The sequence below is a fragment of the Sylvia atricapilla genome, chromosome 10 (genome assembly GCF_009819655.1).
Source record: "Sylvia atricapilla isolate bSylAtr1 chromosome 10, bSylAtr1.pri, whole genome shotgun sequence".
Lineage (NCBI taxonomy): Eukaryota > Metazoa > Chordata > Aves > Passeriformes > Sylviidae > Sylvia > Sylvia atricapilla.
Window position 1 is genome coordinate 22,483,189 of NC_089149.1, and position 27,942 is coordinate 22,511,130.

General features: G+C 37.7%; 1 protein-coding gene across 1 annotated transcript; it reads left to right on the forward strand.

Annotated features, from left to right (window-relative positions):
• On the forward strand, positions 1 to 27,658 carry RHBDD1 (rhomboid domain containing 1). Its single transcript, XM_066326280.1, has 7 exons — positions 1 to 62; positions 5,407 to 5,925; positions 7,411 to 7,543; positions 10,890 to 10,978; positions 12,601 to 12,651; positions 17,123 to 17,245; positions 25,459 to 27,658. The coding sequence occupies exons 2-7, from the start codon at positions 5,493 to 5,495 to the stop codon at positions 25,563 to 25,565; spliced, it is 936 nt and encodes a 311-aa protein (XP_066182377.1). The 5' UTR covers positions 1 to 62; positions 5,407 to 5,492; the 3' UTR covers positions 25,566 to 27,658.
• Positions 27,659 to 27,942: the final 284 nt, after the last annotated feature.

Sequence of the window (27,942 nt, forward strand, 5' to 3'; positions counted from 1 at the left end):
GACTGGCGGCCGCGGGTCACGTGGGGCGCGCGAGCTTCTGGGTGCCGCCGCCGCCGGAGAACGTGAGTGCGGGGGCGGGGGGACGCCGCAGCCGCTGTCGCCACCTCCTCCTGCCCCGTTCTCCTCTTCTGCTCTCCTGCCCTCCTCCTCTCCCGCCTTTGCCGCCGCCTCCCGGCGAAGAGCGGCCCCCCCGGCCGTGAGGGGCGCGGCCCGCAGCCGGGGAGCGCCGCCCTGCTGAGCGGGGGGTGCCCGGTGCGAGCCCCGACAAGCGGGGTCTGGCCTGGGTAGGCTGCCTTCGAGCTGCGCTCTGTGGGAAGTTTTCCTCCGCCCAGCTTAGCTCGTTCCCGCCTCTGCAGTGAGCGGTGGTGGGAATTTCGGGCTCGAAGCGGCCGGAGGAGCGGGATCCGCGGCGTTTCGCCGTTCCCCAGCCCTTATCTCCGCGTACACGGCCGCCGTGTCTGCGGGAGGAGCCGAGCGCCGGGGCCCCGCGGGGCTTAGCCACAGCCGCGCTCCCCCTTCGGGGCCATTGCCTCGTTTACCCCGCTGTCTGCGGTGGTGTTGGTTACAAATCCTACAAACAACCTCTTTTAAAGAGAATAACTGGCCGGGACTATATCCCTGTATTCCTTTCTTGGTTAATATTACGAAACAAAAAAATCTCCCCCCAGAACCTGCAAATAACTTGCAGTTGTATCAAAGAAGAAGCAATGGCAAGTATATCTTGACTGTGTTTGGTAAGCTGTCTTACAGCTGTTAAAACACCGAGTTTAAGTAATTCAGGTGTCTGTAAAATGTCATTAACAGTATCGGAGCTAGTTTGATTTCCTGAAATAGGAGAGTGATTTTCTTCCTGGAGCTGGTTTTTTATTGACATAGATTGGAGGTGTTGACAACAGTAGTGTGATGTTAACACTAGAAAGCATATCTTTCTCAATTGTTTGTATATGAACCGCTATTACTTAAAATGGATTTCTTCAAAAAGTGAGTTTCCTGTTCCTTCTTTGTCCTACACACTGCGGACAAATTTTCCCTCAGAGCTGCCAAGGAGTGCTGAACCTGTGAGGGCTGTTGTGCTTCCCACTTCTGAAGCAATCAGTCAGAGGCAATCTTTAATGGTTTAGTTTTTCATAATACTGAAAGATTCTTCAGATAAAGGAGGATGCTCTTCTAGTATTACCCAGTTTTAACATTATACATGTGTAACAGTTGCAATCAAGTGGGGGAAAAAAAACCCCAACAAAACCCAGATCCCTGACCCTGAATTAAACATCTGTGAAGTTAAAATTCAGCTGTGGCCTAATATGAGGTTCACTGTTGTTTTGATGTATTTTTATTTTAAGCTGTGACGTCCTCTTACCTTTGCAAGTACCGTGATATTAAATATTTATGACTGTTTCAGTTCTCCAGCTTCAATTAGTGTAGATGTATCCTGGTGTTTTGAGAGGCAGTTACTAATTATTGTCTGTTATGAGAATGATTTGACCTGGTCCCTTGGGTTCTTTCCTGTGAAAGCTGTCTCATTTTGGGATAAGGTGGCTAAAATGATTCGTGGCATGTGTTGTTTAACCTGTATATTTTATTGTGAACAGTAATTGTTGCACCCTTCAGAACACAATTTTCAGTTTTAAGTTGAAGTTTTTAGTTATTTTGTTAAGGACTTACTCTTTTAGTAGCACCTAATAGGATTAAAAATATAGAAAACATTTTGTTTTCATGCTGAAGCAGATATGAGGCAGAAGAACTTCTTTATTCACACAGAAAACTTTGAATGAAATGTAAAATCTCACATAATAAAAACTGTGATGTAGCCATTTATGAAGTCATTTAATATTGATATTTAACTTTTAATTGTCTCAGCAAGAGAGTTATTAGCTTAAATTGTTTTAAAACATTTTTATTACAGATGTGTGACTTCTCTCACCAAGTTCAGAAATGCTGTGTCTTTTCAGTTCACCACTCAGTATTCCTTTGTGAAGGAAAACCCTTTAAAGGCACATCTGATGAAACCAGAAGTTGTTCTTTATGAAGTAATTAATTTTATAATTCAGTCAGAACCTTGTCTTTGCTATGAACTAAGTAATTGACTGGACATTTCAAAGCTTATTGTAGCTGACAGCTTGTGGCTGACCTTGCATACTTATTAAATGTAAACAGGATGATTCATTCTGTTTCTAATTTTTGGTTTATTTTTCTTTGCATTGGTTGTTTCTTTCTGTTAGGCCTTCCCCCCACCCCTTGGCAAAGTTCGAGGGCCACAGTAAAAGTGTTCACAGTTGGCTCCTGCGACTTTTTCTGTCCTCTTTTGCCCTAAAAACAGTTTCTGCTTCACCTGGAGAAGCCTTTGTATCCTGAGAGTGGATCTTCACAAAGTGGTGTGGGCTGTTGAGGCTTATCTGTGTTGTGGAATGCTTTGTGCTTGGGGTCTGATACTCACCCTGTATGTTTCAGGTGATTTTGACATTGGTCTAGCTCTAATCTGGAGATGCAGGCTGAATGCACTTTTTTTTTTTTTCCCAGAGTGTACTTGGCTTTGCATAAACATAAATCAGAATTTCAGGGTAGTGATGTCTGTTTTAGGGGGAGCAAGGGTACAGGGAGATTCTTTTCCTCTAAATTCCAATTACAGCTATAGGAATAGACCCTAGAACGTTTTGCTTTAACTGGTATTTACTAAATATTTACTTTATTCCATGATTTTTTTTTTTTAGTCATGTGAAGTCGTAATATTTTGTGGTTGCCAAGTGAGGGGCTTGTCACAGTGAAAGTAAGTTTCAGTGCTTTTTACTTGGTTAGTACAAAACAAACAAATTCCAAGAATGTTTAGTTCAGACATTTATCTTGAGTAGGTGACAAAAATGCAGACACGTGGCAGCCTGGATGCAAAACAAATGTTCATTTCAAGTCGATTCTGGAAATTTGTACATTTTGAAGTAGGTGGCATGTTTTTAAAAAAAGAAAAGAAAAAAAGTGCTTCATTGTTTCAAGGCTCATTAGACTTTTAATAAACAGAGTAGAGGCTGAGGAGGAATGTTCAAACGCATGAAAGCTCTATATGTTTTAAGGGAGTTGCATTCCAGAAGGCTCTCAAATAACTACTGTTCTCTTTCTTGTATCTTTTTCCCTTTGACTCAAACACATAATGTGTTGTGGCTGACATTTTTGGTTGCTCCCAGTAATGGGAATGGTTTGTGATAAGCAGCACTGCTGTAATCATGATGGAAAGCATTCCCAGTCCTGCTCCATGATTATTGTCTGGCTATGTGCTGGATGAGGGGATGCACCTTTTCTTAGGTGCATGAGTGTCGAAAATACTTAAACTGGGAATTAAGGAGTATCAGAAGGAGAGATGGAAACTTTAAAACACAAGATTATTTGACAATTTGAACAACGTGGTATAGCAAGATTTAAGATTTAGATGTTTCCACATAACTTGCATTTAAAGGACGGTCACTTTTAAATTCTAAGAGTTTTTGTGTCAACTGTTTTGTGATGAAAGGTGTAACTGTGTATGGGGCACAAGAAAAGCCAGAGGTCTGGGCAGAAGATTCTAAGAATATTGGAAGATATTTGTCTATCTGATCTCAGAGCTAGTGTGGCAAAAGAGAATGACATTGATTAAACTTGGGATTAACTGTTTTTTGTGGTAATACTGACTTTAAAGTCAGAGACTGACAATGTAATTACCTGCAATGACCAATTTGCCCTTTAACATGTTGGTTCATTTGAGCTTTGGGAGGGCCTACAGCTGTGGTCTCTGCAGTTAAATTGTGATTATTAGAAACTGGTTTTGGAAGGCACCAGTGTAGGAAGTTACATGTTCAAGAGGCCTGGTATACAGCACATTTCTGTTGTTTTCACTCTATTTTGGACAAGGCTCAGGCATTATGTAGCATCTCCAAGACAATAACGTGGGCAAAATGTAGTGATTTTCATTGTAATGTAGCAAATATATTTTATGTGCATGGTTTACTGCAGTTGTTTTCAGGATAGAAAACCACAACCAATTTGGGTTTTTTTTCCTCTTAGATTGCTATAATTAGCATAAATGTGATTTAAAGAGAAATACAGAGACCAAAACAAAAAATTAATTATAAGAAGTGTCATCAATTAATTCTGTTTGTGAACTAGCATGGAACTGCTATCACTTCAGGATAAGCAGAGATGGTATTCTATCCCCTACCTGGTTGTCTTTGATGTCCTACCCTGTGCAAGTCTCCCAAGTCCTTCTGCTGTTACAGGATAACATCATCCAGAGGTGTTTTCCTTCTTTCCCAGCTCACTGACTTTGTGGAATGCAGCCCAATCAAATTATTAAGAATACTCTGAATACCTTAATAAAAATGTTTAGTGAAGTGTTCGCAAGCATAGCAATGGTCTGCAGAACTGTGGAACTTGGTAAATCCTAACACACATAATAGGGAAGGTTACATTTTGCAACTTGAGGTGTCCTTTATAAATGCCTAATTTTTCTTCCTGTCCTTTAGAAGAATTAGATTGTTGCTTGTTTTTCTAATGAAAATATTGAAGGAAAATAGTTTCATATGAATGGGAAAGGCATTTAAAAAATTAGTATGTTACCAACTATTTTGTGTATAGCGAAAAAGAAGGTTAATGGGGTGTTTAGGTGAGAATTTTATATATAACTCAATATTATTATCAGGTAACACTGTTTCTAACCAGATCTGTTTCTCTAGCCCTCATTAATCCCCTGGGTTTTTCTGGCATAAATAAGGCAGAGATGAAAATTTTGTTGTAACTCTAAGTTTTATATGCTGATTTTGAATACAATTTCCCCCTCTAATTTTCTTTTCTCTGTTGCTTACTTCTAAACTCTTTATTCACATCCCTAGGAAAGCAGTTACAATTTTCAAATTGCATATAGAAGTATTTAGCTGTGTCTCTGTTCCTTTTTTAAAAACTGTAACTTTCTGTTTTCAAGCTTAACTTGTTTTGAATATTTGTAAAAGTTGGGAAAATGGTAATCAAAAAAAATTAAATAAGTGGCAAAGATAGAAATCCTGGAAACTGAGACTCTGTAAAAGAATTTTAAACTGTTTTCCTTCCTGACATCTTAATTAGACTGACTGAATCAGAATTAATGAAAACATGTCTAGAATACCCAAGTATTTTAATGGATTAAGTACAACCTGTAGAGGGATGTGAAAGAGAGGTTGCAGATTGCTTTGTCTCTCAGTGCTGGTCTGGATTTCCTCTATGAATCTCTTATTTGTGTTTTGTATCAATTTACAAATTCGGGTTTTTTTTTCTCACTTGAACTTTTGTTTTGATGTATAAAAGATCTCAGCTGATTACCTTGATGAATTTGTGTTTAAAAACTCACAAAAGCCAGTGATGTGCTTCAAAACACCACAATATGTATATAACAAGTTATCTTTTTTCTTTCAGGATTTCCAAAACTTGTGTGGTTTTGAGATTGAACGAAAGACTGGAAATCAGAATAATCTTCACATTTCTTTGAATAAGAAATAACAATGGAACGAAGGCAAAGAGGAGTCAGTGCTGGATTGCTTTTGCTGCTTTATCAAATTTCTCAAGTTGGACTCCAGAACATTCCTTCTGTTACCCTTGGGGTACTTGTGCTGAATGTTTTTCTCTTTCTGAATCCTTTGAGGCCACTGACTGAAGTGTGTCTCAGTGTAAATGAAGCTGTCCACAGAAAGAACTGGCAGCGTTTGCTGCTTGCTCCTTTCCACCATGCAGATGATTGGCATTTGTATTATAACATGATTTCCATGCTTTGGAAGGGCATAATGCTGGAAAGAAAGCTGAAGAGCATATGGTTTGCCTACATAATTACAGTATTTTCAGTAATGATTGGAGTAGTTTACATGGTCCTGGAAGTCCTACTTGTGATAATTCTGGATGATCCTTCCTATGGAATGAATTGTTGTGTAGGTTTTTCAGGTAAGACACAGAGTTGGTCCAATTTATGTACGTAACATTAATATGTAGCTCTCTGTTAATTGCAGAGACCGGATAGGTGTACATCTGCATATATGTCTGATAGTCATGTCAGTATGCTTATCCTATTTTTCAATTTAAAGCATGTACTGTGGGCATGAACATAAAGTAATTCAGTTCATGTTCTTGTGCCTGACATGGTCTTTATCTGTGAACACGAAAATATCATCATCCTGGTAGTATCACTGGTTTAACTGAAATCTGAACTGTTAATTTTCTGATGTCATATAATCATTTCAATAATGCTCCTTAGGTGGCTTCTAGAACAGCCTGTCAGAGCAAAATTACTCGTGTTGTCTTTGGAGAAGCTCCCCTAGATTTGCTTCTGCTAGCAACATCCAAACACCTGATTTTGGTCATCTTCCTTCCAGTAGTGGTCTTGTCTTCTTTAGCAGATCATTTTCAAGTCAATAAACTCTTTCTCTTAAAAAAAAAAAATCTGCAGTCAAGTGGAAAAGTAGCCCTGCATTTCTGGATAAGTAGGGGATTTCCTTGCTGGCATTGGGGCCTAGTCTTAGAAGGCAAGCCCTCTTTTTCAGCCTTTGAGAAAGTTGCTTCAACACCTCTGAGGTTGTCTTGGGATATTTAAGCTGGAGCATCCTGGGAGTTGCTCCTCTGGAGCTCCAGTTATTTTCTGGTCACCCCTCTTTGGTAACAAGACATGCCCAGTTCTAGTATCAGCCTTTCTAGGGGCTGTAGAGGCCCTAAGTGCAGCCCCTTTCTCTGAATTGTTTGGCTGCCTGTGCCAGCCTCAATGACAGTGTCCACGTAAAAACTTTTATTTGTTCATTTTTCAGGGTTTTTCAGACCACTTTGAGCTTTCTCTTGAGAGGAACTTTTTCATAAACATTTCCAATAAGTTCTCTGAATTCATTCCATCATATTGGCTGGCAGTTGCATGATATAACAGTTGCAGTCAGTTAGAAATTAATATTATTGACTATGATTAAAGGTGATTTATCTACTTTCTTTTTTCAGAAACAAGTGATTCTGGAATATGTGTAAGATGTCTTTCCATTAATTCAGAATTCGAACCTACTGTTGACCTTTACACATGATTGTTTGTCTTGTTGTCTGTAGTGGCTTTTCTCAAGTCACAGAACATTTTTTTGAGTTCACTAATTTTGTCAATTATTGCAACTAGAACTCCCATTTTAAATTCTGTTTGTATTGTTTTGAATACCTGAATAGCTACAGTGAGCAGGCACGTTAAAAAGCTGCTTAGATTTGGCTGTTATACAAATACATAATTTTTCTGTCTTTTTTTTTAAGTCACTGAAAAGTATCACTGAAAGGACAGAACTGTTCTGGCATGCAGCAATATCCTTCATGATGCTTGGAAATTGCATGGTACTTCAAATTGCTTGCATTTCTTGATTATTTGTGCACAAGTATTTCTCTCGTCATGGGATTTCTTCTTGTTTGCAGGAGTCTTGTTTGCTTTGAAAGTTCTGAACAACCATTATAATCCAGGAAGAGTGAGCAGTGTCTTTGGATTGCCCATATCCAGTAAATATGCTTGTTGGGTGGAGCTGGTGGCTATTCATTTAATCTCCCCAGGGTAAGTGTAATATTTCAAAGAAGAGAGAAGAGGTTTGGGCAATCTGGAGTAGTTTGAAATGTCTCATGAAGTGTGAGTAGTGTTAGCTGGTATCCCAGTGCAGTATTGGGGATGCCGTCTGCTTTTTTCCTTAAAACCCTGTATTTTGAGTACATCTCAAGTTAAAAACCTGCAATGCTGTTCCCAGGAGGTGTAATTGAGTATTTGAGGGAAGATAACAAAAGTTGATGGACAAGGAAAAGGGCTATGCCTTTTCAACAAGTCAGTGGAATTATTCCACCATAGTGCCAAGGGCTTCATTAGCTGAGCAGCTTTCCACTGTTTGCTTGTCATTTCTGTCCTAGCCCACTCTGGTTTGGGCACTCCTCTGATTTATGATCAGACTATCATCCAGTATTCTGCCGGTTTTGGCACTGTCACTGTGCTGCAGTGCTGCTGGTCATCTCCCTCAGTTTCCCTGTCTGCTCTGTGCCAGCACAGTTCATCTGCCCCTACCTCTGGGAGAACATGGCCTTGCTCTGCTTTGGCAGCTGATTTTTGTAGTCCTATTTGCAAATGAGTAATTTTCCTTTGTAATATTTTGTACCTGGGAATCACATCGCTGAATATATGCAAAGTACAAGCACAAAACCTATAAACTGTCAAATCACAGTTTATGTACAATTTCCCACTTTTCAGAAAGATTAAAAAAAAGAGCTCAGCAATACTGAGATACTCCTTGTCAGATACTATGATACAGCTGATAGAACATTTCCTAGCACAGAAGGAGAATTCAAATATTGCTTAGGTTAAGCACTGGTTTTATTGCTTTATGCCTGGCTGCTCAATTGACTGCAGTGAAGATTAAAGACAGAAGAGTGCTCTGCCCAAATGCAGTTTTATTTGTGAGCTACATGGCATTGCTACAGGTATAAAACTAAAGCTTTCAGCGAATTAAGAACATTTCTCTGAAAAATGTAACGTGCTGTTTTAGCTGAACATAGGTTTTGTGTGGTGACATGATTAACAATACAGTTTTTAATTAAAGAATAGTGGAAGAGCATTATGTGTGAAGTAAAACCATATACTGTTTGTATTAGAGGAAAAACATGATTTCAGATATTGTGTACTCTTCTTTTTCAGTTGCATTACTGTGTCTTTGAATAGAGAGTGGATAGGAAGTCCAGAAATAATATCAAAGAATATTTTATAATTTCATGGAAGTTTAGATTGCTGCCTCTTCTAAACCTTTACAGTGACCTCTACAGAGGGCAATTTCACAGCACTTAAATGATAATGGGGGCTACACAAGACAAGTAGTGATCTCCAGAAATTCATGTCCTAGAACTCAACATGTTTAATTAGTAACTGCCAACTGCCTTGCAATGAGCCATAGCAATTGTAGCTCTTACATGCTCATCTGTGTGCTCAGGACAGGTCATAATATTTGAAGTCAGTGTTTCACTGGTTCCTTTTGTAGACCAGGTTTCATAATTTAGTTGTAAATAGATCAGAGGTCAGTAGTTGGGGCAGAATTCTGTCCAGTCAAAAAGCCATGAAGCAATTTTGGACCTGCCTTATTAGACTGATGTAGCAGGTTCACCTGAGAATCCATAATCTGTGAAAGATCCAAAATTATAGTGAGCTTTTAAAAATTATAGTTTTGAAAACCTTGATTTGTGTGCTGGGAGAGGATTTAGGATTTTATCACAGATTACTGTTTTCTTTCTCATTAGTGTTTTTGTTTCGGAAAAAATTTTAAGTGCATTCCATATCCTTCTAATCTTCACCTTCCATAAGGAATATTGAGATGTAGGCTTTGCTTAGCAGTCCTTGGGATTATTTGTTGAATGGAAGAACAGACATGTGAAAAGTTACTTTCTGTTTAATCTGTGTCTCTTCCAGAACTGGGCAGATATCTTAAGTCTTAAATGAACCAATATGTTGGTGATTTCTAGAGTAGATGATTTTTGAGTATTTTTAACTTTCTGGGGTCAGACATTTTCCAAGTCAGGCATGCATTTTTCATAAATTTGGAAAATCTGTTGCCTATAGATACTTTATTTTGGTAACTACCTTTTATCCATAAATGTTCACATCAGCATTTATGTTACTCTTTAGAGAGTTGTTGGTTACTGAGGAGAGAGAACTGCACCTCTCCATGGCAGGATACCAGTTTGTGGTTAAGTAGGTGGCAAGAGTGAATTTAAATTTGATCTTTACCTCCCTCTAGTGACATGTACATTTTCCTGTCTCCTTTTACCACTGATGCCTGGAAGTTGTCTTGGCTTGAGTGCTTGTGCCATCATCTGCTTAACTTCTGCAGATCACTTTTTTGAGGGTAAAAATTGTTGCAAACATTACACTTGATACATTAAGCAAGGGTTTCATTTCTACTTTATGAAGGAAAAAAAAAAAGCTCATTTTAGCTCATATTATTTAATTTTTTGACAACCAGTATAAATTAGTTATTTCTACTTACAAGGAGATTTTAAAGTTTAGTGTATTGGCTTCTGTAACTTCATAACAGAGGTGAAAAATTTGCAAGTAGTGTTTATACCTGCTTGAATTCAAAAGATTTTTTCTTAATTTATGTTTAAACACAAAAGAGTTTAACTTTGGACTTGAATGCTGAAATTTGATTTTTGAATTTATAGAGTACCCCATAGTCACGTCAATAACTGGAGCAAATCTCCTTATTTACTCTAAGCATATGTTTCTGGGTTGATTTCTCAAAAGACTCCAGAGCCTTTTCATTCTGTATACAAATGGTAATGATACTTTTAAAAGAAATTGTCAGTATGCATAGAAAAGAATTTGGATCTCAGCATTTCCATTGTTCTTTCAATTTTGAAGGCAGTGTATTACAAAGATTGCAGTGGATCTGCATTCATGCTTCTTTCAGACTAATTGTAGGATTGCATGGATGGTGCAGTAGAAAGTATTGTGTTTGTGCTTTCAGTCAGAATTGCACATGGTTTTGGGAAGATCTACCCAGACATTACAAAGTTACTTTTCTAAAGCTTGAGACCAGTTTACTCCTTTGGTAAGTCTTTAAATGCTTTTATGAAGGAAAAGGGGAAACCATATTCTCTAGTAACTAAAATGATCTCTCCAATTAGTTTTTTCAGGATATTTGTTAAATACTTTTCTGTAAGTGTGTAACTCCCAGTTTGAAGTAGTTCCAAAGAATGAAAACTTGGCATTATATCCTTGCAGGCAGGTAATGTCTCTGTGCTTGGTGTCACTCAGGGACTTTCTCAGGGAAGTCTCAGAGACTTCTCTTTACAACAAATTCTACCCTCTCCCTTTTGTATCCCTACCAAAAAGAGTCTCCATTACTCAAGATTTTTTTTATTTTTTCTAGGACTTCTTTCGCTGGGCATCTGTCAGGGATTCTTGTTGGATTGATGTACACTATGGGACCTCTGAAAAAGATCATGCGAGCCTGTGCAGGTATAGAATTTTGTTGAATTTACAAAATCTGCATATGGAGCACTTTATTTTGAAAACTCAGTAAGTCTTGCATATAGAAATTCAACCCATTCCAGCAAGTTTTTAGACAATGAAAGATATGCTCATTTTATTAAAGTAGATGCAGAACAAAAAATTCAAATTTTTTTTCTTAAGCATGGATAAGAAAAGTTAAGAATAAATGTGACTTTCAGATATTTTTACTTAGAGGAATACCTTTTACTCTTCTTTTAAAGTATTTATTTACTTTAATCTTTCAATGAAAATGTCACTTCAAATCAAATGTGGTGAAGCCATAAACTTATGTCAGAACAAAATGTTTCCATCTTGATTTCTACTGTTGTGTCAATTCTAGTGGAAATCTCTATGGTTTAAAAAAAGGATGGGATGCTTAAGAAATTGTTACTGGATTTCTTGAGCTTTCCAACAATGTGTTACTTATTACAGCTTTTCATACTGCAGTAATAATTATTTTTTAAAAAAGATTATAGCTTTAGACATTTTTAGTCTTAACAATTGTTTTAAATACAGCCCTGCTAACTTTTAAATGAACACTCCCCTAAATGTCAGTGTTTTAACTGGAAGCCTAAGCCCTGACACCACAGCTGTGCTGGGGTTCGTTGGCTAGAATATTTGGCTTTTTATGTCTGTCTACTTGATAGGTTGAGTACTTTATTCATGACTGTTCCATCAAATTGAGCATGGGTACGGTGTTTGTATAGTGGGGAATTATTTGTTCAAATGTGTGTGCCCTCGCTGGGGCTTTGATCACAGTTTGGGGATGGTCTGTAAGTCACGTATATTCAGCAGCTGGAAGGGAGAAGAGGACACCAAAGCATCAGCTTTCCTGCCTTACTGGAGGGAACAGAGGTCAGGTGTCCCGTTAGTTAAAGGTTAACCTTGCATGATTCTGTGCCCTGGGGGAACTACCTGATGACTTAAGAACAGAAAGGCATCAGCTCAGCTGCCAGGGCAGCTTCAGGGTCCCCAGCCCTGGCTGAGTAACCTGCTCTGATCTCCTCAACTAACCCTGCTCAGGTTTGGAGTTGGACTTGGGACCCTCTGAGGTCCCTTCCAGTGAATTTCTCTGGGATTCAGTGGTAACTCCACAATACTGTTAGTGAAACCTGCCCTGGAGACCAGGCTGCTGTGCAGGTTCTGGGATTGACAGCTGCAAGAAGCAGTGTTCATTACTGATTTTTTTACCTCCTGTGTAGCAAAGGAGGAATAATGCAGTGTAGCTCCAGTCCTCAGTTTTCTGTGCATTAAACATTATTACTAATGAATACTCTCAGTAGAGAAATTGTTCATTATGTGATCTGCGGAGAACATTATCGGTAGGTTTGCCTTTTTTCTAGTCAAGCAGCATAATGGATATATTGCTTGAACATGGCACACTACTATAAAATCAGGACCAACATACAAGCTTGCAATAGTAATTGCAATTCTCTCACCAATGCCAAAACAGTCCACAGATACCCATGACTGATTTCCTGCTTGTGTCTTATCATAATCTCAAAGAGAGGGTATTTTAAATTTGGATTTTCTATTCTGTAAAGAAAATATGATTATTCTAACAGTATATGCATTATTCTTTTATTTAGCTGGCATTTCTTTCTTCACTGAGCCTGACAGGCATAGGGACTACTATTCAGGTAAGTCCTCTTGTCCACTTCACTAAAAAATTACTCCAGCTTTAAAAACAGTTTTTGCTAATGATTAGAAAACTTATAGGAGAGCTATGTAAATGGAAACATACATAATCACAAAGTATTCTGCACATGTATACTTGCTAAACTTAAATTACTTCTCTGGGCACGTCTCACCTTTCCTCTTCTGACAAGTGTGTGGACAGATTTTGTACAAGAGGCTTAAGCCTCAAATTAAGGTCATGGCTTCCTAAAATGCTACCTTAGGGAAATATCATTCCTTTTGCACAAGGTGTATCAGTGAGGGAATTGTGTCTACTGAAAGCAGCCCTTTGGACCTTGGTAAATATGCTCTTCTCTGGCAAATTTATCTGCTCCGTTCTAGGGTGGATTTTCCCTTCTAACGAGGATCTTCTTCCTTTGAACATCTATATAAATGAAGTCATTTATGTGCAAAAAGCCCCTCCTCAGCAGACTGAATTTAGGCCATCCATCTTCAGTTTGTAGATGGATGGTTGGAATGCTGGCACACTGAGAAGAGCACATTTGATTCACTTCTGCAGAACACTGAATCACTGCATGTGGAGTGTACAGAAATAATTGGTGGAGTCCTTGTCTGTGAGGGCCAGGAGGGGCTCTGGGTGTTGGATCTGAGCTAAGGGATGCCTATCCTGGCAGCTCTTATCTCCTGCAGTGATTTATGCTCTTTCCTAGGCATCTGCTGGAAGAGCAGGATAAATGCATAGTGATAACTCTCTCAGATACCTGCCAATGTGCAGTGGCTTGTGGCTTAAAGATGTTCTCAGCAGAAAGCTTTATGGGAGAATTTTGTCTTTAATAGCCTGTGGTACATCCTTCTTCCATCAATTTGCCAAAAGCTTTTTGAATTGACATGAACACTTTTAACACCTCCATCATCAGAAAAGCCTCACAGTTTGTTTCCTGGTTTAGAATCTGTCATTTTTTGGTTTGGCTTGAACCTGCTGATTTCATTTGATGCACACTAATTGCTCTTTAGGAAGGCATAAACCTTCATTCTTTATGTACTTCCTTCCTTAGTGATTTTCTAGGCTTCAGTCCTGCACTCACAATGGTCATCTTTTCCCTCCATTTGGAAAGTTGGAGTCTAGTTGCTTATAAGGAAACTATTTCACACGTTTGATCATTTTTACTGTTCTCTGATGTTTCGTCAGGCAGGGGTTTTTATTTTGTGCAGTCTTTTATAATTGAGATGTGCTTACTTTGAGCCAAGTTTATAGCTGCTTTTATTCTCCCTAATGGACTTTGTCTTCCATGATCTATCTCCAATTTTATTATTACGTTAAGTAGTTCCCACAAGCAGGATTCTGGGCCCTTAAGTATTTTTGAAACATCTGTTTTGTAATTCCTAAACAAAAGATCTTAGCCTGCTTTACTCAACAACAGCAACTGGGATTGTTCCAACTTGAAAGTATATTTACCCAGGATTTTCATTACTGTAATTTGCTCTCAAGTCAAAAAACATTTGATCTCAAGGCCAGTAAAGAAATAAAGCAATTACTACTGTGAAGTGAAATGAGATGTGAGCACAGCATGTGCAGCAAGCACAAGTTACCTGTTCCCATGGCTCCAATCCCAGCCCAGGTAAAGGTGCTCACCCAGCCACACTCACAGACAATGAACCTTCTCCAGTAGCCCAGAACAGCAGGGTGCATGGAAACTCAAAAGATTTATATTGGAAAAAATCCTTTAATAGCTAATGAAGGTAAGAATTTGTACTTGACATTTAAACTCTGTGATCTATTACAGCCCCTGTACAAACACCAGCTGCTGGGAGCTTGGGTGGGTGTGTGAGACCACCCTTGTGGAGGAGCAGCAGAGATTCTGAGCAGCCTTTTCTGTTTGCTCTTCCAGCTCTTTTCAAGAAGGGAAAATGGAAAAGATTTCATGTAGCAGATCTGCCATGATGAAGAGGGGAAAAAAAAGCTTTAGTTTGCTGACAACAAGGAAGTCTGGGCTTTTTTTTGCATGATTTAGGCAGTCCCCAGGTGCTGTTACTTTGAGTTCTTTTGGACAAAGGGGAGAGGGAGAGGGTTAACCTGAATTTTCCTGTCTTCCAACTTCCTCTTTAGATAAAACCATTTAATTTTTTCTTTATACTAAATTCATTTGTCTGAAATGAATTTACAACTGCAGTTAAGAAAATGTATATTTGTTATGTTCATTCCCTGTTCATATACTTTGTAATTGTCTTTCATCCTGTTTGCAGAAGTCTTAATGGAAGATTTAACCTTTTGCTTGGTGTATGATACATGGAATAAATTTGGCCATCTGTGAATAAAGAAAACTCACTCTAGTGTCGTAGGCTAATGATGCATATCTAGATTAGTTTTTCACTTTCTGGCTTTGCTGATTTATTACTGTGTGCCTTTAAATACCAATTAAAATAGAAAAATAGATGAAGTTATGATCAGAAGAGATTTTATGAAACAGCACAAGGAAACAGCTTTAAGAGAAAAAAGGGTTGAAGTGTAATTTTAACACATTTAGTATATAGTAGGTGAATTAGGTTTTCTCTAAGTGCAGTTCATGAATAAAGTATTAGGACATTTATTTTGATTAATAGGAACACCTTGAACATGTCAATGTTACCAAACTGGCTTGGTTTTAAAATAAAAGATTACAGCTTTCTGAGCACTTACAACTTGCTGGCACTGTGAAACATAAAACATAGAAAAAAACTACAGCAGTAGAACAAACCTAAAATACAACATCCTTTTGCTTTCATCAGATAATTGCATGCTTTTAGTACAGGATTTTTACTCTTATGCATGTAGTTTTGAAGCCTCCAGAAAATAAATTTATAGCTGAGAAAATACTCATTCAGATTAACATAAAGCAGAAGAGAATGAAGATTGCATCCAAAGTGTACAGACATAGCAGCTAAATGCTCTCCCTCAGTCAGATATCACTGCAGGTGTAGGAAAAATCTTCCAGTGTCAGTTGTGTTCCAAGACAAGAAAGATTTGGAAGCAGACAGAATGTGTGTGTATAATGTGTATGTGTGTACATACATCTGTGCACACCTACTTGTGTCTGTAAAATCAATGCAGGGATACTTGCAAATACAGAGGAATGTATGTAATTCTATGTAGAATTTTCTGCAGCAACTCTGTTTATTTTTTCCTGCTTTTCCTGTATAACTTTCAAGACAGGGTATTGCTGGTTTTACTTGTCTAAATGCTCTAGAGCTTGGGATACTTTTCCTTAGCAAAATCATTTTCAGAAAGAAATTACTGTTTTGTCCTTGCTTTGTCATCTGCATTTGTTATTAACCACAGAAACTTCACAAGTTTCATCTGGAATTGATCGAACCCATGAGAGAACACAAGACTATCATTGATTCTAATAATCTGAAGAAAAAGAAAGTGGCCTGCTGTACCTGTTTCATACAAAACTATTTCCACTTAACTCATTCTGAAAAACCTTTGTATAATTTTCTCTCAGTTGGAAGAAGCTGGCAACCTCTCTGTACTTTGGTTCTTCAAAATCCCTTGTTCAGCTGTCTGGAAATGGACACATCACAAAAGCTTTGTATTTTGAAAATGCAGAAATGGAATAGAAAAACAAGACTTTTCTCCATAGTTTTCCTCAGTTGAAAAGTGTGTCTTTTTTCCATCATTTTTCTCAGCTTAGGTTTTCTGTGCTCGGGCAAGATCAGATTGTGTTGTTAACAGGAAGAGAGTCTTGCTCAATTCTGTAGCCAAGTACTATTTTTCCTTTTGAATCCCATGTGTTTGGGTGGATGATGGGCTGTGCTTGGTTTGGGCCAGAGGGTTGTGGGCAGTGCAGCAGCAGTGAGGGGGACACTGCTGGGGTCTCTGCTGTGCTGGCTTTTTGCAGGGCAGGTGGAGCTATGCCAGAGCACAACATGAGCTGTGTACAGCACTGCAGGAATTTGCAGGAATCTTGCAAATCTCGAGATCCAATGACTGGAATTCATGACAAGATTGTTTTATGGGCCCTGGGGGAAAGGGGAAGAGAGGTGGGGAGAAAAAGCCTGAGCAGTACCTGGTTTGTGGTCTAGTGATAGCAGTAGGGTGTCCAAATACTGACAACTAAGTGTTGAAAGGAGATGATGGAAACTGTCAATGTAGTCAAACTGTGAAACTGTTCAACTGTTTCTGTGTGAAACTTCTTAATAATAGCAATTCTATTACACTTACTTTTGACATTTATAAAAAATTGAGATGTTTGGTCCATCTTTTTTCTGTTTTTTTGTTGTTTTTCTTTTTTTTTTTTTTTTCTCTTGTTACCATGCTGTGGCTTTGTAAATTAGAAGCTAATTCATGGCATATATTGAATAAGTAATTGAACCCCAGTAATTTTTTTTTTCCCAAATTTAAAAAAAATTGTGGAAGAAAGATAGCAAGATAATACCTGATTTCACACTTGCTGAGTAGCAGCAATTTATTTTATTTTTTGCTTCATTTTACAGGGTATTATGGCTATTATCCAGATTATCAATACAGACCTCCAAGGAGCTACTTTGATTATACAGGTGGGCTCACTGAAGAAGAACAGCTTGAAAGGGCAGTGCTAAACAGTCTTAATGAAAGAGGTAGGAATTTTATTGCATTTTTATCATTTAAGTTATGATTCATACTGAAAGAGACTCAGGAGGGAAAACAAGATGTATTCCTCGTGACGTATTTTTGGACATATCCTGTAATTTTGGGAAGGAATGGATATAAAATGATTTTTATTGTAAGGGATATTTTCTATTTTACTGTCTTTTTAAGATCATATTTTGCATAATTTTTAGCATTGAGAAAGAAATCCTTGAGAGCTTAATATTCAGGATATTGAGATGTTACTTGAAAGAATGACCCATTTTTGTGGCGTTTTTTGAAACTGTCAAGAAAACAGAATATGAATAACAGTGATAAGATTATAATATAAACAAGTAGACAGTGTGCACTTTAAAAGCTTACACATATTACTGTGAAACTTTCATTTGTAGCCTTGAATAGTCTCCAGCACTCCAGGTAAATGTATTTTTTTGTCAGCTTATGTTTTTGAACAAGGATAAGTTTTGTGCTATAAGAGGGAATATATTTTTGGAGAATGTCCTTTGATGAAACACAGGAATGAATTTCAATAGTACCTCACTTGTAGATTGCTGTGGCAAACCAAGTTTCACTTTAAACTTCCCTGCCAAAAGCAGTGTATCTTAACACTCTGGTAGTGCCTGGTTTCAGTGTTGCTTACGCTTTTTAAGCCTCACAGGCAAGTGAAGCAGGAAAAGGTATCATCATATATTGTTTCCAGTATAATTTGGTGTGATCAAATATATAGAGATCTTCTTTATTTCGCACCTCTTCCTCCTCCCTGCTGGAACACTTCAGTTTGGACAAGAGAGCTCTAAGATTTGAGCTCTTACAAAACTTCCTTAAACACACTGTGTAAAGGTTCAGTTTGCCTCTAGGCAGATGTCTTATTTCACAAAGAACATAATACAGAGCATGTCACTGATCACACCTGTTTTAAGAACACAAAGGATGAGATGAAATTTGTGCTAATGGGCAATTAGGATATTCTTCCCTGTCAGTCGGTTTGAAAAATAATTAGCTTGAATGAGCACTACCCTTTGGACACGATACATTTTCCCTAAAGCATGAACATTCAGAGAGTCTTGCAATTACATGGATGATGAAACAGGTGCTTAACATGACAAAAAATTATATAAAATAATTTGAAATAGCTTGTAATGGCAGGTGCCACAATCAATTTAGGGCTCTCTTATTAATTTTTTTTCCCCAACCATGACACTTAAACCATCACAACTGCTGTGTGACTTGGACATCAGAGTATTCCAGTAATTTCAATTGATTAATAATATTTTTTCATCCTTATTTGGACAAGCACATTTATTATGGCTTCTAGGCCACAACATGTACCATTATGAATATAGAATGTTGATCCATTCCTATAAATTGCTGTGATAGTATCCTGCTAAGCAAATAAAACAATTAATAACATAATACAAATTTCCTGGTATCAGCTATTGTCCACAACTGAAAACTGATTTTTATTTAGACATGCATTAAATTTAAGCTCAGTAGATACTGTTCTCTAAACTCATACATGGGTTATCTAAAACCACCCTAAAGATACAGCATTTCTGTTTGTTCCACATTCAGGCATTCCTGAACTGCAGATCTGTTTTTATGCCATATCCTGAAAATTTCTATGATAATAGTAATTAGAGTCTAGTGCAAGAAAAGAAATTACTAGTCATGTTTGGGATCTATGGAGGCATCAATTTTTAAGACTACCAAACTGTTTTAGTCACTTAGGTCTCATTGCTGAAAGGAACTGCTATGTACATTTTTTCCATTCTCAGTTGTAGTTATATTGTTGCCTCAAACAAGAAACCATTTAAGCAACATTAATTTGCTTTCTCTCCAGAGCTTTTTGGTTTATTTTGGTCTGGTTTTTTTAATTGTTATTCTCTTAATTTTATATTGGTTTCTTCCTTTACTTAAGAAAATAATTTTGGGTTTAAAGAAGTCACAGCCTTTGATATTTAAACTCCTTTTACTATGAAGTTCAAATATATGGCTGACATTTTTGTTTAATACTGGTATTACCTTGATGTAGCCACCCTTAATGTAACCCCAGTATAACCAGGTCTCTGATCTATTGTGTGCTTGCTGTTCTGCTCAGAAGAAATATCTTGATTAGTGTGGAATGTGTGTTTGGATTTCTGTTGTGGTGGCTGTTGGGATTTTTTGTGAGTTGAACTCCTAATTCAATGTCAATAATGCTAAGAATCCTTTGCAAGCTGGTGTTTCTCCACAAAAGACTAAGCTTTTTAAATATAGAGGTGATTATAGTTTGTGATTTTAGAGAAATACCTATAATTATTACCAACTTCTTGGAACCAAACACACCTCTTGGAAAACCCATTGAGCAGACCTCATGTTCTAAATATCTTCCTAAAACTTCAGCTGTGCTCTATGATGTGATCACCAGCACTTTCTTAAGGAAATTTCTGGGAAAATAAATCAGTGAATTTTTATCATTTCCATACAGTTTTGGTACCAAGATGAGAAGCAGACCACTTGCAACAAGAAGCGTAGTCAGAATTATTTTAGAAATATTTAATCAATTCTCTTCCATCTTCATAAATACAGTGGTAGATGTAGGATTAGAGGTTTGCTGAAAATGAGAACCAAGAAAACTCCCAATTCTCTTTACAGCAGTGATCAGAGTTCACTGAAAGAGTTAAATGAGCCGTTGAGTATTTCCCCATGGGTTTCTCTTTCAAACCACTACCACGACCAGTTAGCATCTCTGAAGTACTGTGGGGTAAAGCCCAGTTCTGCAAAGCAGGGATTTTTGGAAATACTGCCTAAAGGGTTGGCTTCCTTTGCTCTTTAGGCAACAAGTTGACAGTGACACGGATTCTTGCTATGAGATAAGAATTTATTCAGATTTTCATGCTGAAATATATACAGAATGCTGAGTATTTGTCTGGAAGTTCCTAAATCTGCAAATACCCCTTGCAGGTAGTGCCAGTTCTTTTGGATGGTTTCCTTCTTGCAATTGTTTCAACTGCTGAAGACAAAATAGGAATAAAACTAAAAGTAAAGCTAATAGGAGTAAAGCTAAAAGTAGTTAAATCTTGGATGTAGCTAGAGATGGCTTGCATACATACACACATTACAGCTGTTTTGAAAGCATGGTTTGCATATGCAGGTAGAGACCTCTTGGTGTTTTGATCCAAGACCCAGTGATACAAATGGGAGTCTTTTTCTCTGACTTCAGTGGTCCCTGGAAATGTTTTGGGTTTTTTTTTTGGGAGGGGGGTTTGTTTTCGTTATGTTTTGTTTTGTTGTTGTTTTTCTCTCAGTGACTTGAATTTGTTCATAAAGGAGCAGAAGTTGTTCTTTCCCAGTGGGTTTGGCAGGGTCACCTTGCTGGAGAACAGCACTTCTGCTTCCCAGCTGTGGGCATCAGCAGCAGGAGCTGTGTGTGGGCTGCACAAAAGCATCCCTTACCCTTGGAGAAAGTGGGGGCTGCTGGGGAGTGGCTCCAGTGTGCATTGGTATCTCCATGCACCCATCTGGGTTTCTCAGGCTTGGCACTGGGCAAGGGACATTGTTCAGAGCTCCTTTGTTGCTGTGGCTCTTTGTTACACAAGCAGAAATGCAGTAACGGGAAAGCAAAGTGGGGTTTTATATTGTAAGATTCTTGCAAATGTTGACAGACTTAGTCTGGGAATGTTTTTACTCGTAAACTAAGGTCAGTGAATATTCCTAATCTTAGATTTACCCATAATATACTATTTTAACTTTGGTTTATTGTTGAATTAATTCTATAGATTATGTATATAGTTTACATTTTTTTCATTAGGACCATTTTCAAAATTATGATCTAAGCTTTTTTTGTGTGTGTGACTGAATAAATCAGTAATTTTCTAAAGAAAAGCATGCCTTGCTATTTGCAGCTCAACAAAATACTTCTACATGATGATAAATATACAGCCCACCTGAAATTCTTCTTCTAACAAAGCTATTCATAGCTTTCTTACTCTCAGGAGAGACTTAGCTGAGGCACTGCTTGAGTATCATGTAGGGTTTTTAGAGTTGGTTAGTAAATTCCTTTCAATACTTGGGAAAGAAAGACATAATTAATTTAATGTATCAACCATTTTCAGTTAGTAATTAGTTTAGCCTTGTTTTAGGTGAATTAATATCTGGAGAATTATTAAATGGTTGGGAAATGCAGTGAGATGGTTGTGCTATCTCTCCTGTAGCATTTTCAGTATCCAGCTAAATGGTAGCTGGAGGTAGCAGTAAAACTAATCTCCTTAATTCTTTGCAGAAGAGCATCAAGTCCAGCAGTGGTCTCTATCCTCTTACTTCTGCTTTGTAGCATTGGTTATTTGTAGCAAATGGATGATCTGAGTGTGCAGTAAAATTGTGGCTTACGAGCAGATGATTGATGGTTTCTAAAAATGTTTGCAGCTTTTAACAATTTGTTACTTTAAAAAGAGTTTATTTTGGTGATACTGATACAGGAAAGATGAGATTTTGAGGCATGATTAAAATAAATATAAAAATCCTCAAGTATGAAGGGATTAAAGATTAAGTTTTTAGCCATCTCCTCTCCTAACCAGGACACATTATCAGACTTTTGGGAGGGAATGGTTTTGTGTATTTCTCAATTTTACCATCTCCTTTTAAAAACAAGAGAGAGACAGATTCAAGATTTTTCTGGCTTGCCCTTGTAACAATCCAGCTGTGTCTGGATTCGTTGTATATTACTTGCCTTCTAAATTCATTACCCTCAGCTACTTTCCTGCTAATTTGATTTTTCATTTGTCAGCTGCTCCAAAGCATAACACAGAAATAGTAGTTACTTCCATTTCTCTTCTTCACCAGTTTATGTTCAAGTCTGTAGATGAGACATGTTTGCATCAGCACCAGGAAGAATAGTTTGCTTCATAGTATGACAAAATTCTTTTCATACATTGACAGAAGCTCAAAGGGCTTTGTTAGAAACAACAGCAAAGGCTAATAAATGTGGTCTACTTGGAGCTGGGTAGGAAAAAATAGGAGAGTGATAAGTACTAAAAGCCAAAGCTCTCCAACTGTATAGCATGTCTGCATTTTGCAGAGGGAAGAAGAGGAAAGAACAAAAGCAGTTTTGCCATTTTATATTTTTTATTCAGTTGTAGTTTCTGTCTGACTTCTAGTGAAACACAAAACAGTGAAAAGGTTGCTGTGTTTTGTGTGTGTCAGCTTTTTCTGGAAGCTTCCTAGTCCTTCTAAAGTATGAAAGGAAAAAAAATGCCTGCACTGCCTTTCCTTAGGATTCTCTGTATAACTCAGTAAATCATTAGAGAGTTTGATAAAACCTAAAGACCTGACTAATCATTGGCTGGAAGAGACAAAATTAGTAAAGCAACACTGGGCTTTTGACTCTGGCTTCTTGCTGCCCTCCAGTTTGCTGTTTCTAACTCCAAATGCTTCAAAAATACCTTGTAATGAGCTGTCCAGGGAGGTCAGGGAGTCAGCATCCCTGGAGGTGCTTAAGAAAAGGCTGGATGTGGCACTCAGGGCCAGGGCCTGCCTGACAAGGTGGTGTTGGGTCATAGGTTGGACTTCATGGTCTCAAAGGACTTTTCCAACCTTGTCAGTTCTGTGGAAAACAGAAATGTTTGGATGTTTATAAACTAAAAGAACTCTTATTTCCTCAAATAGAACGCTTTAAACATTGGTATTTTTGCATTTAAAAGCAAAACAAGTCAGGTGTTCAATGTAGCACACTATGTGCTCTATAGCACACCCAAGTGCTGGTTAGTAAACTTTATTTATATTCTGTTATAACGTAGTTAGTAGGGTTATGCTATTTATGGAAGAGATGGTTTTCATTTATACTAGTTTTATAGAAACTAAGCAAGTATTAGAAGTTGTTAGGACGTTTTTTCAAATATCCAGGCCAGAGCTCTCTGTTTTGGTTAGCTGTATGGTCCTTGCTGGGTTCAAAAGAGATTACTGCTGTCTGTGATAATCTTCTACAGCAAAGCCTCTCCAAAGTAAGAGTTTTTTAGAAATGGGAAGTGTCTGTTCTTTGTATGGGTATTTAAGTGTTTGTATAGTTTGGTTTCTGTATGGATAGCACATTCAGTAGTGCCAGGACAGATGGTGATACTGAAAATGGTAAGCTGTTAAACTGAGATGTTCTAGATTCTTCTTTAACACAACTAAAACTGGCACAAAAAAGAAATGCAGGCATACTGCTTTGTGATACCTCTGCTATTCATTTGCTACACTCCTCTCATCAGACCTAATTGCATATTTCTGCTAGTGAGACTTTCACTGTTTGGTAGCTTGATATAATCCTCCTGAATCTTACAGAAACTGTCTTGCAAATCCTATTATCTAACCAAAAAATAAGGTCACAACTTCAGAGAAGAGGAAAAATCAAGTGAGAGAATGTTTGATGTAACACATCTGTGGCATTGCATTAATACAGGTTTAGTTACATGTGTTGCAATTACAGTGATTTTTCTTGTTTTGGTCCAAAGTGTTTTAATTGTGACCTTTAGTAACAAAAGAAACTCCTACACAGAGTGACAGGATGAGGGTCTCAGTGTTCTCTATTCACAGAACATGGTTCTAGTTCACAATAAAGTTATAAACTATGCCATGAAAGAATTAATGTTTTGTTCTAAGTTTGTTGTGCTATATCCTTCAGTTTTGTCTATCATGCAGTGTTGTTGCAGTTTTCCATATCTTTAAATGCAGTCCTAGATTCCATTATTCTTTGTTTTTGCTGATGTGTTGAAAAGCCTGTGTTTGTTTCTTGCACAGACGTCAGGTGGTGTTTCAGTAGTAGCAGTGGCTTAATTACCATTTCTGAACACTGGCTTATAAATATTTTGATAAGCTAAAGGTGTTATTTCATTAATCTTTCTGCTGTAATTAAAAGAAAAAAGGTGTCAGGGAACTATTTTAGGTAACAGAATAATTTAAATATCTACACACAGATACAAATATAGGTATTTAAAACATCCAGGCTTTGCTGTTCATTATATTGTTTGATGTAAAATAAGATCTTTTCTTCAACCTAAAGCTTTTCAAAGTATATTGTCTAGCCTTTTATTTTTGGGTTAATGTATAAAAGAGCATTTTTCATCTTTTTTTATAACCTCATTTTATTACTAGTGATTATTAAAGCACATGTATATTTGAAGTGTTGAGCATATTTTATGGGGACTGTGCAAAGACTTGTCTTAACTGTGTAAGTGGTATCTGTTTTCTTAAATAAAAATTAAGATGCTATAAATGGGATGCTATAAATAAAAATAAATGTTTTTATAAGAAACTTTGATATTTAGTTGACAATTTCACTACTGAAAAGAATTTTTTTAAAAAAAATGCAAGTAGTTTAATTATGATGATTTAAAAATCAATTATTAAACTACAGCATTATGATGCAGTTTTGACCCTACGTGGAGCAACTTAAGAAATGCTGAATCACTTGTCCTTGACACTGCAGTTGTGCTCAGAAGGCAGAGTGTGATTTTTGGTTCCCAGAGCCTCTCAGCTGAGCTGGTGTGTGTCATCAAGCCTTGTGTTGTTTCTTTGCTGGGTGACTGGATGGGAATTGTGGAGAGCTGCTGGAATTGCCTGTCCTGGCTCCTCTCATGGTGCCAGGGCCCAGACCTGTGGGGCTGGCTGGGCTCTTGCTGCTCAGATTATTTTGCTTTCAGTCTGTGTGCTTGGGCTGCCACTTGTCCTTCCCTTGTGAGGCTGCTGCCAGCTGGGGGTGGGAGCTGTGTGTGCATCAGCTGTGGGTCTGCACATGTTGGACTCGGTACTGAAAGCAAACACAAAAGCTGCTTTTGCCAGAAGCAACTTATGAGGACACTGAAATAGTTTAGCGTTCTAGAGTTTACTGTGTAAAGTAGGGATCGTGAAAAATGTGAATACTTGTTAATACTTGTTATTCTTAACTTGTTAGATGTTCTTTTGGTTGTGGCTTGTTGTTTGGTCTGGTTTTGTTGTTGGGTTGGGGTGTTTTTTTGGGTGGTGGTAGCTTTATTGTTTGGGGGGATTTTCTGGTTTTGGTTTTTCTTTTTATTTGACTGTCTTTAAGAGCAGTTTCTGGAAGTTGTAATTGCCCTGAAACCATCAGAATTGAACACATTCAATTCCCTGTCTCCTTTGTGTTGTGATGCTTTGGCTTACAGGATATATGTGCATTTTTCTCCTATTAGAGACCAAAATAACAGTTGTCTTTCATTGTGTCTTGTAGAGTTTCGTGGAGGAACACATGAGCAGAGACCTTACGGGTTTTGGTTCCCTCCTGAGAATGCAGAAGAGGACATGAGAAGGCGAAGGCTTCGTAGGTTTGATAGATGATGAAGTTGGCAGGTGTTGATGGAAATTGTAAAGTGCTATTCAGACTTACCAAAATATCTACAGATATACTTGTAATCTGTAATTTACAGAATAGTTTATAATCTTATTTCCATTACTTTTACTGCTTGTTGCAAAACTGCATAGGGTTTTGCAAGTTCAGACTCAAAGTTATAACTTGAATAAGAAATGTGAGATAAGAATCAAAATGTCATCTTTGGCTCTCTCCATCTTAATGCACCTTAAATGGAAGAAGACTGATGGTTTTACCAAACTGTCTTTTTTTCCATAAATTATTGTGTATAGCTTTAAGAACTCCTTGGCTTCTTGAGTGCTGATGTTCTCAGACAACAGATTTTCTTCATCCATTGCAGCTGAAACGTTACATTTTCTGTGTAACTTTAAAACTATGCAGTTTTCCCTTACAAACCTTTCTCAGTTATCTGTGATGACCAGCTCAGTTTTTGGGATTGCCTTGTGAAATGACACTTGGTTTGATGACACTGGCTGGGCCATGTCAGTCTAGGCTTAAAAGCTTGTGAGCAGACAAATAGCTGCAGCTGTCCTTCCCCTGCTGTCCTTACCAAGGAATTATTTAACAGAAACTTCAGTGTTGCAGTCTTCCTCACACCATGTTATCTAGAGCTGGGATGTGATAAAACTGAGTTGTAACTACTTACGTTTTCCTAAACCCTTTCTTAATATTTATGTTTTAAATCAAAAAATGCTGCCCTTTAGAGAGTTGAAATAATTTGTCAGGAGTTTTGTGTAAAGGTATGTGGCTATGCCATACAAAGCATGTATTTATTTAGTAATATACTTTTGTAAAGCATCTATTTCTTTGAGATAGGCTTGGGAATTTTATTTTGTATATGCTGTTGGTGCAGTTTTAAAAAATCCACTATTTCTGAATATTAATCGTGTTTGAAGACCAATATCAGACCTGAGAGTTTGTAGACTTGTGGAGATCATGCCTAAACATAGGCTACCATAAATTCTTCATTTTTGAGGATTTCCTTACCCAACTAGAGGAGCTGGCAGGGGACCTGAGACCTCAGTTGTCCCTCTGGGCATGCCATCCACACTGGGCTGTCCTGCCTGTGGCACTGCTGCTTGTTCATGTCAACTGGTGGACCTCAGGGGGTTTGCTTCCAGTATCACCCTGAAAAAAATAACTCCTTGTTCCAGACATTTTGTCCTCAGAATGAAAGAATTTGGGGATGATCCTCTAAAACTATTGCAGAGAGGTGTGATTGCACAAGAATTACCTGGCTATTGACTTTTGACACCTGTTGGAATCTCCTCATCAGCACTGATGCAGTAGAGGATTAGGATAAGCAATTTAAGAGTTTCACCAACCTGTGCTTTATGAAGTTTACTTTTCTATGAGGTTATTTTTTGAATGTAAAAAACAGTGCTGTATATTTCATACAGAAAAATATCCTGAAAGGAATTTTTTTTTTTTTTACTGTGTTCTTTAAACAAATACTACCTACCCTTTCTGTTTGTAGCTAATGTATATAGGGGAAGCTCTTGTTTGCTGGGCAAAGCACAATATCAGGATGCAGACTTCAGGCTCGGGGGTTTGGGACACAACAGGCACAACTGCAGTGGGACTCCAGATACAGACAATGCTGATTTCTGGTGTGTTCTTGGGCTTGGTTGTCTTTGTATGTATGAAATAGCCATAGAATAAAACAGCAGACACTTTTACACAAGGCCAACTTTTTTATGTTCACTGGCAGTAAGTCTCAAAAACCTGCACATTTTTCTCAGCAGTTAATAATTGGATGTAAATGGGAAGGATGTAGCATTGGTTCCTCAGAAATCCTTTATTGCTCTGGTCAAAAGTTGTAGTGTAACATACTGTGTGTGTTAAGTTCTGATATTTTACTTATTTAAAAGCACAGGATGTGCTGCTAGTCAGGTAAAAAAAGATACTTAAGGAAAATCAAAAACCTGATTGCAATTCTGTAAGCACTTGGTTTTGTAAAGTGAGCTTAGACATACCTGCTGTTAAATATTCACAAAACTTGTCACTTCTTTTTACTTTTTTTGTATACAGAATTGAAATAAATATTTTTTTAACATTTAAAGCTGTTTGGTTTTAATTGTAGTAATTAATAAGGTGTATATTTTAAGCAACAGAGCTGTTGCCATGTTGTTAGAAATGACAACTTGTGATATCAAGGGGCTAGATTAATAGTACTGGGACTAACTTTGTTTCTTTTTTATTTAGGGGAAGTTTTGGAGTAGATTGTTGCAAACTTCTGCTACTTTCAGTATTTGGAAGGTTTATTAACACCTGCTCATTGAGTTGGACTGGATGGGCTCTGAATGCAGCATTTTTGCCATTGAAGCCCCCATCAATTTAGGGCTC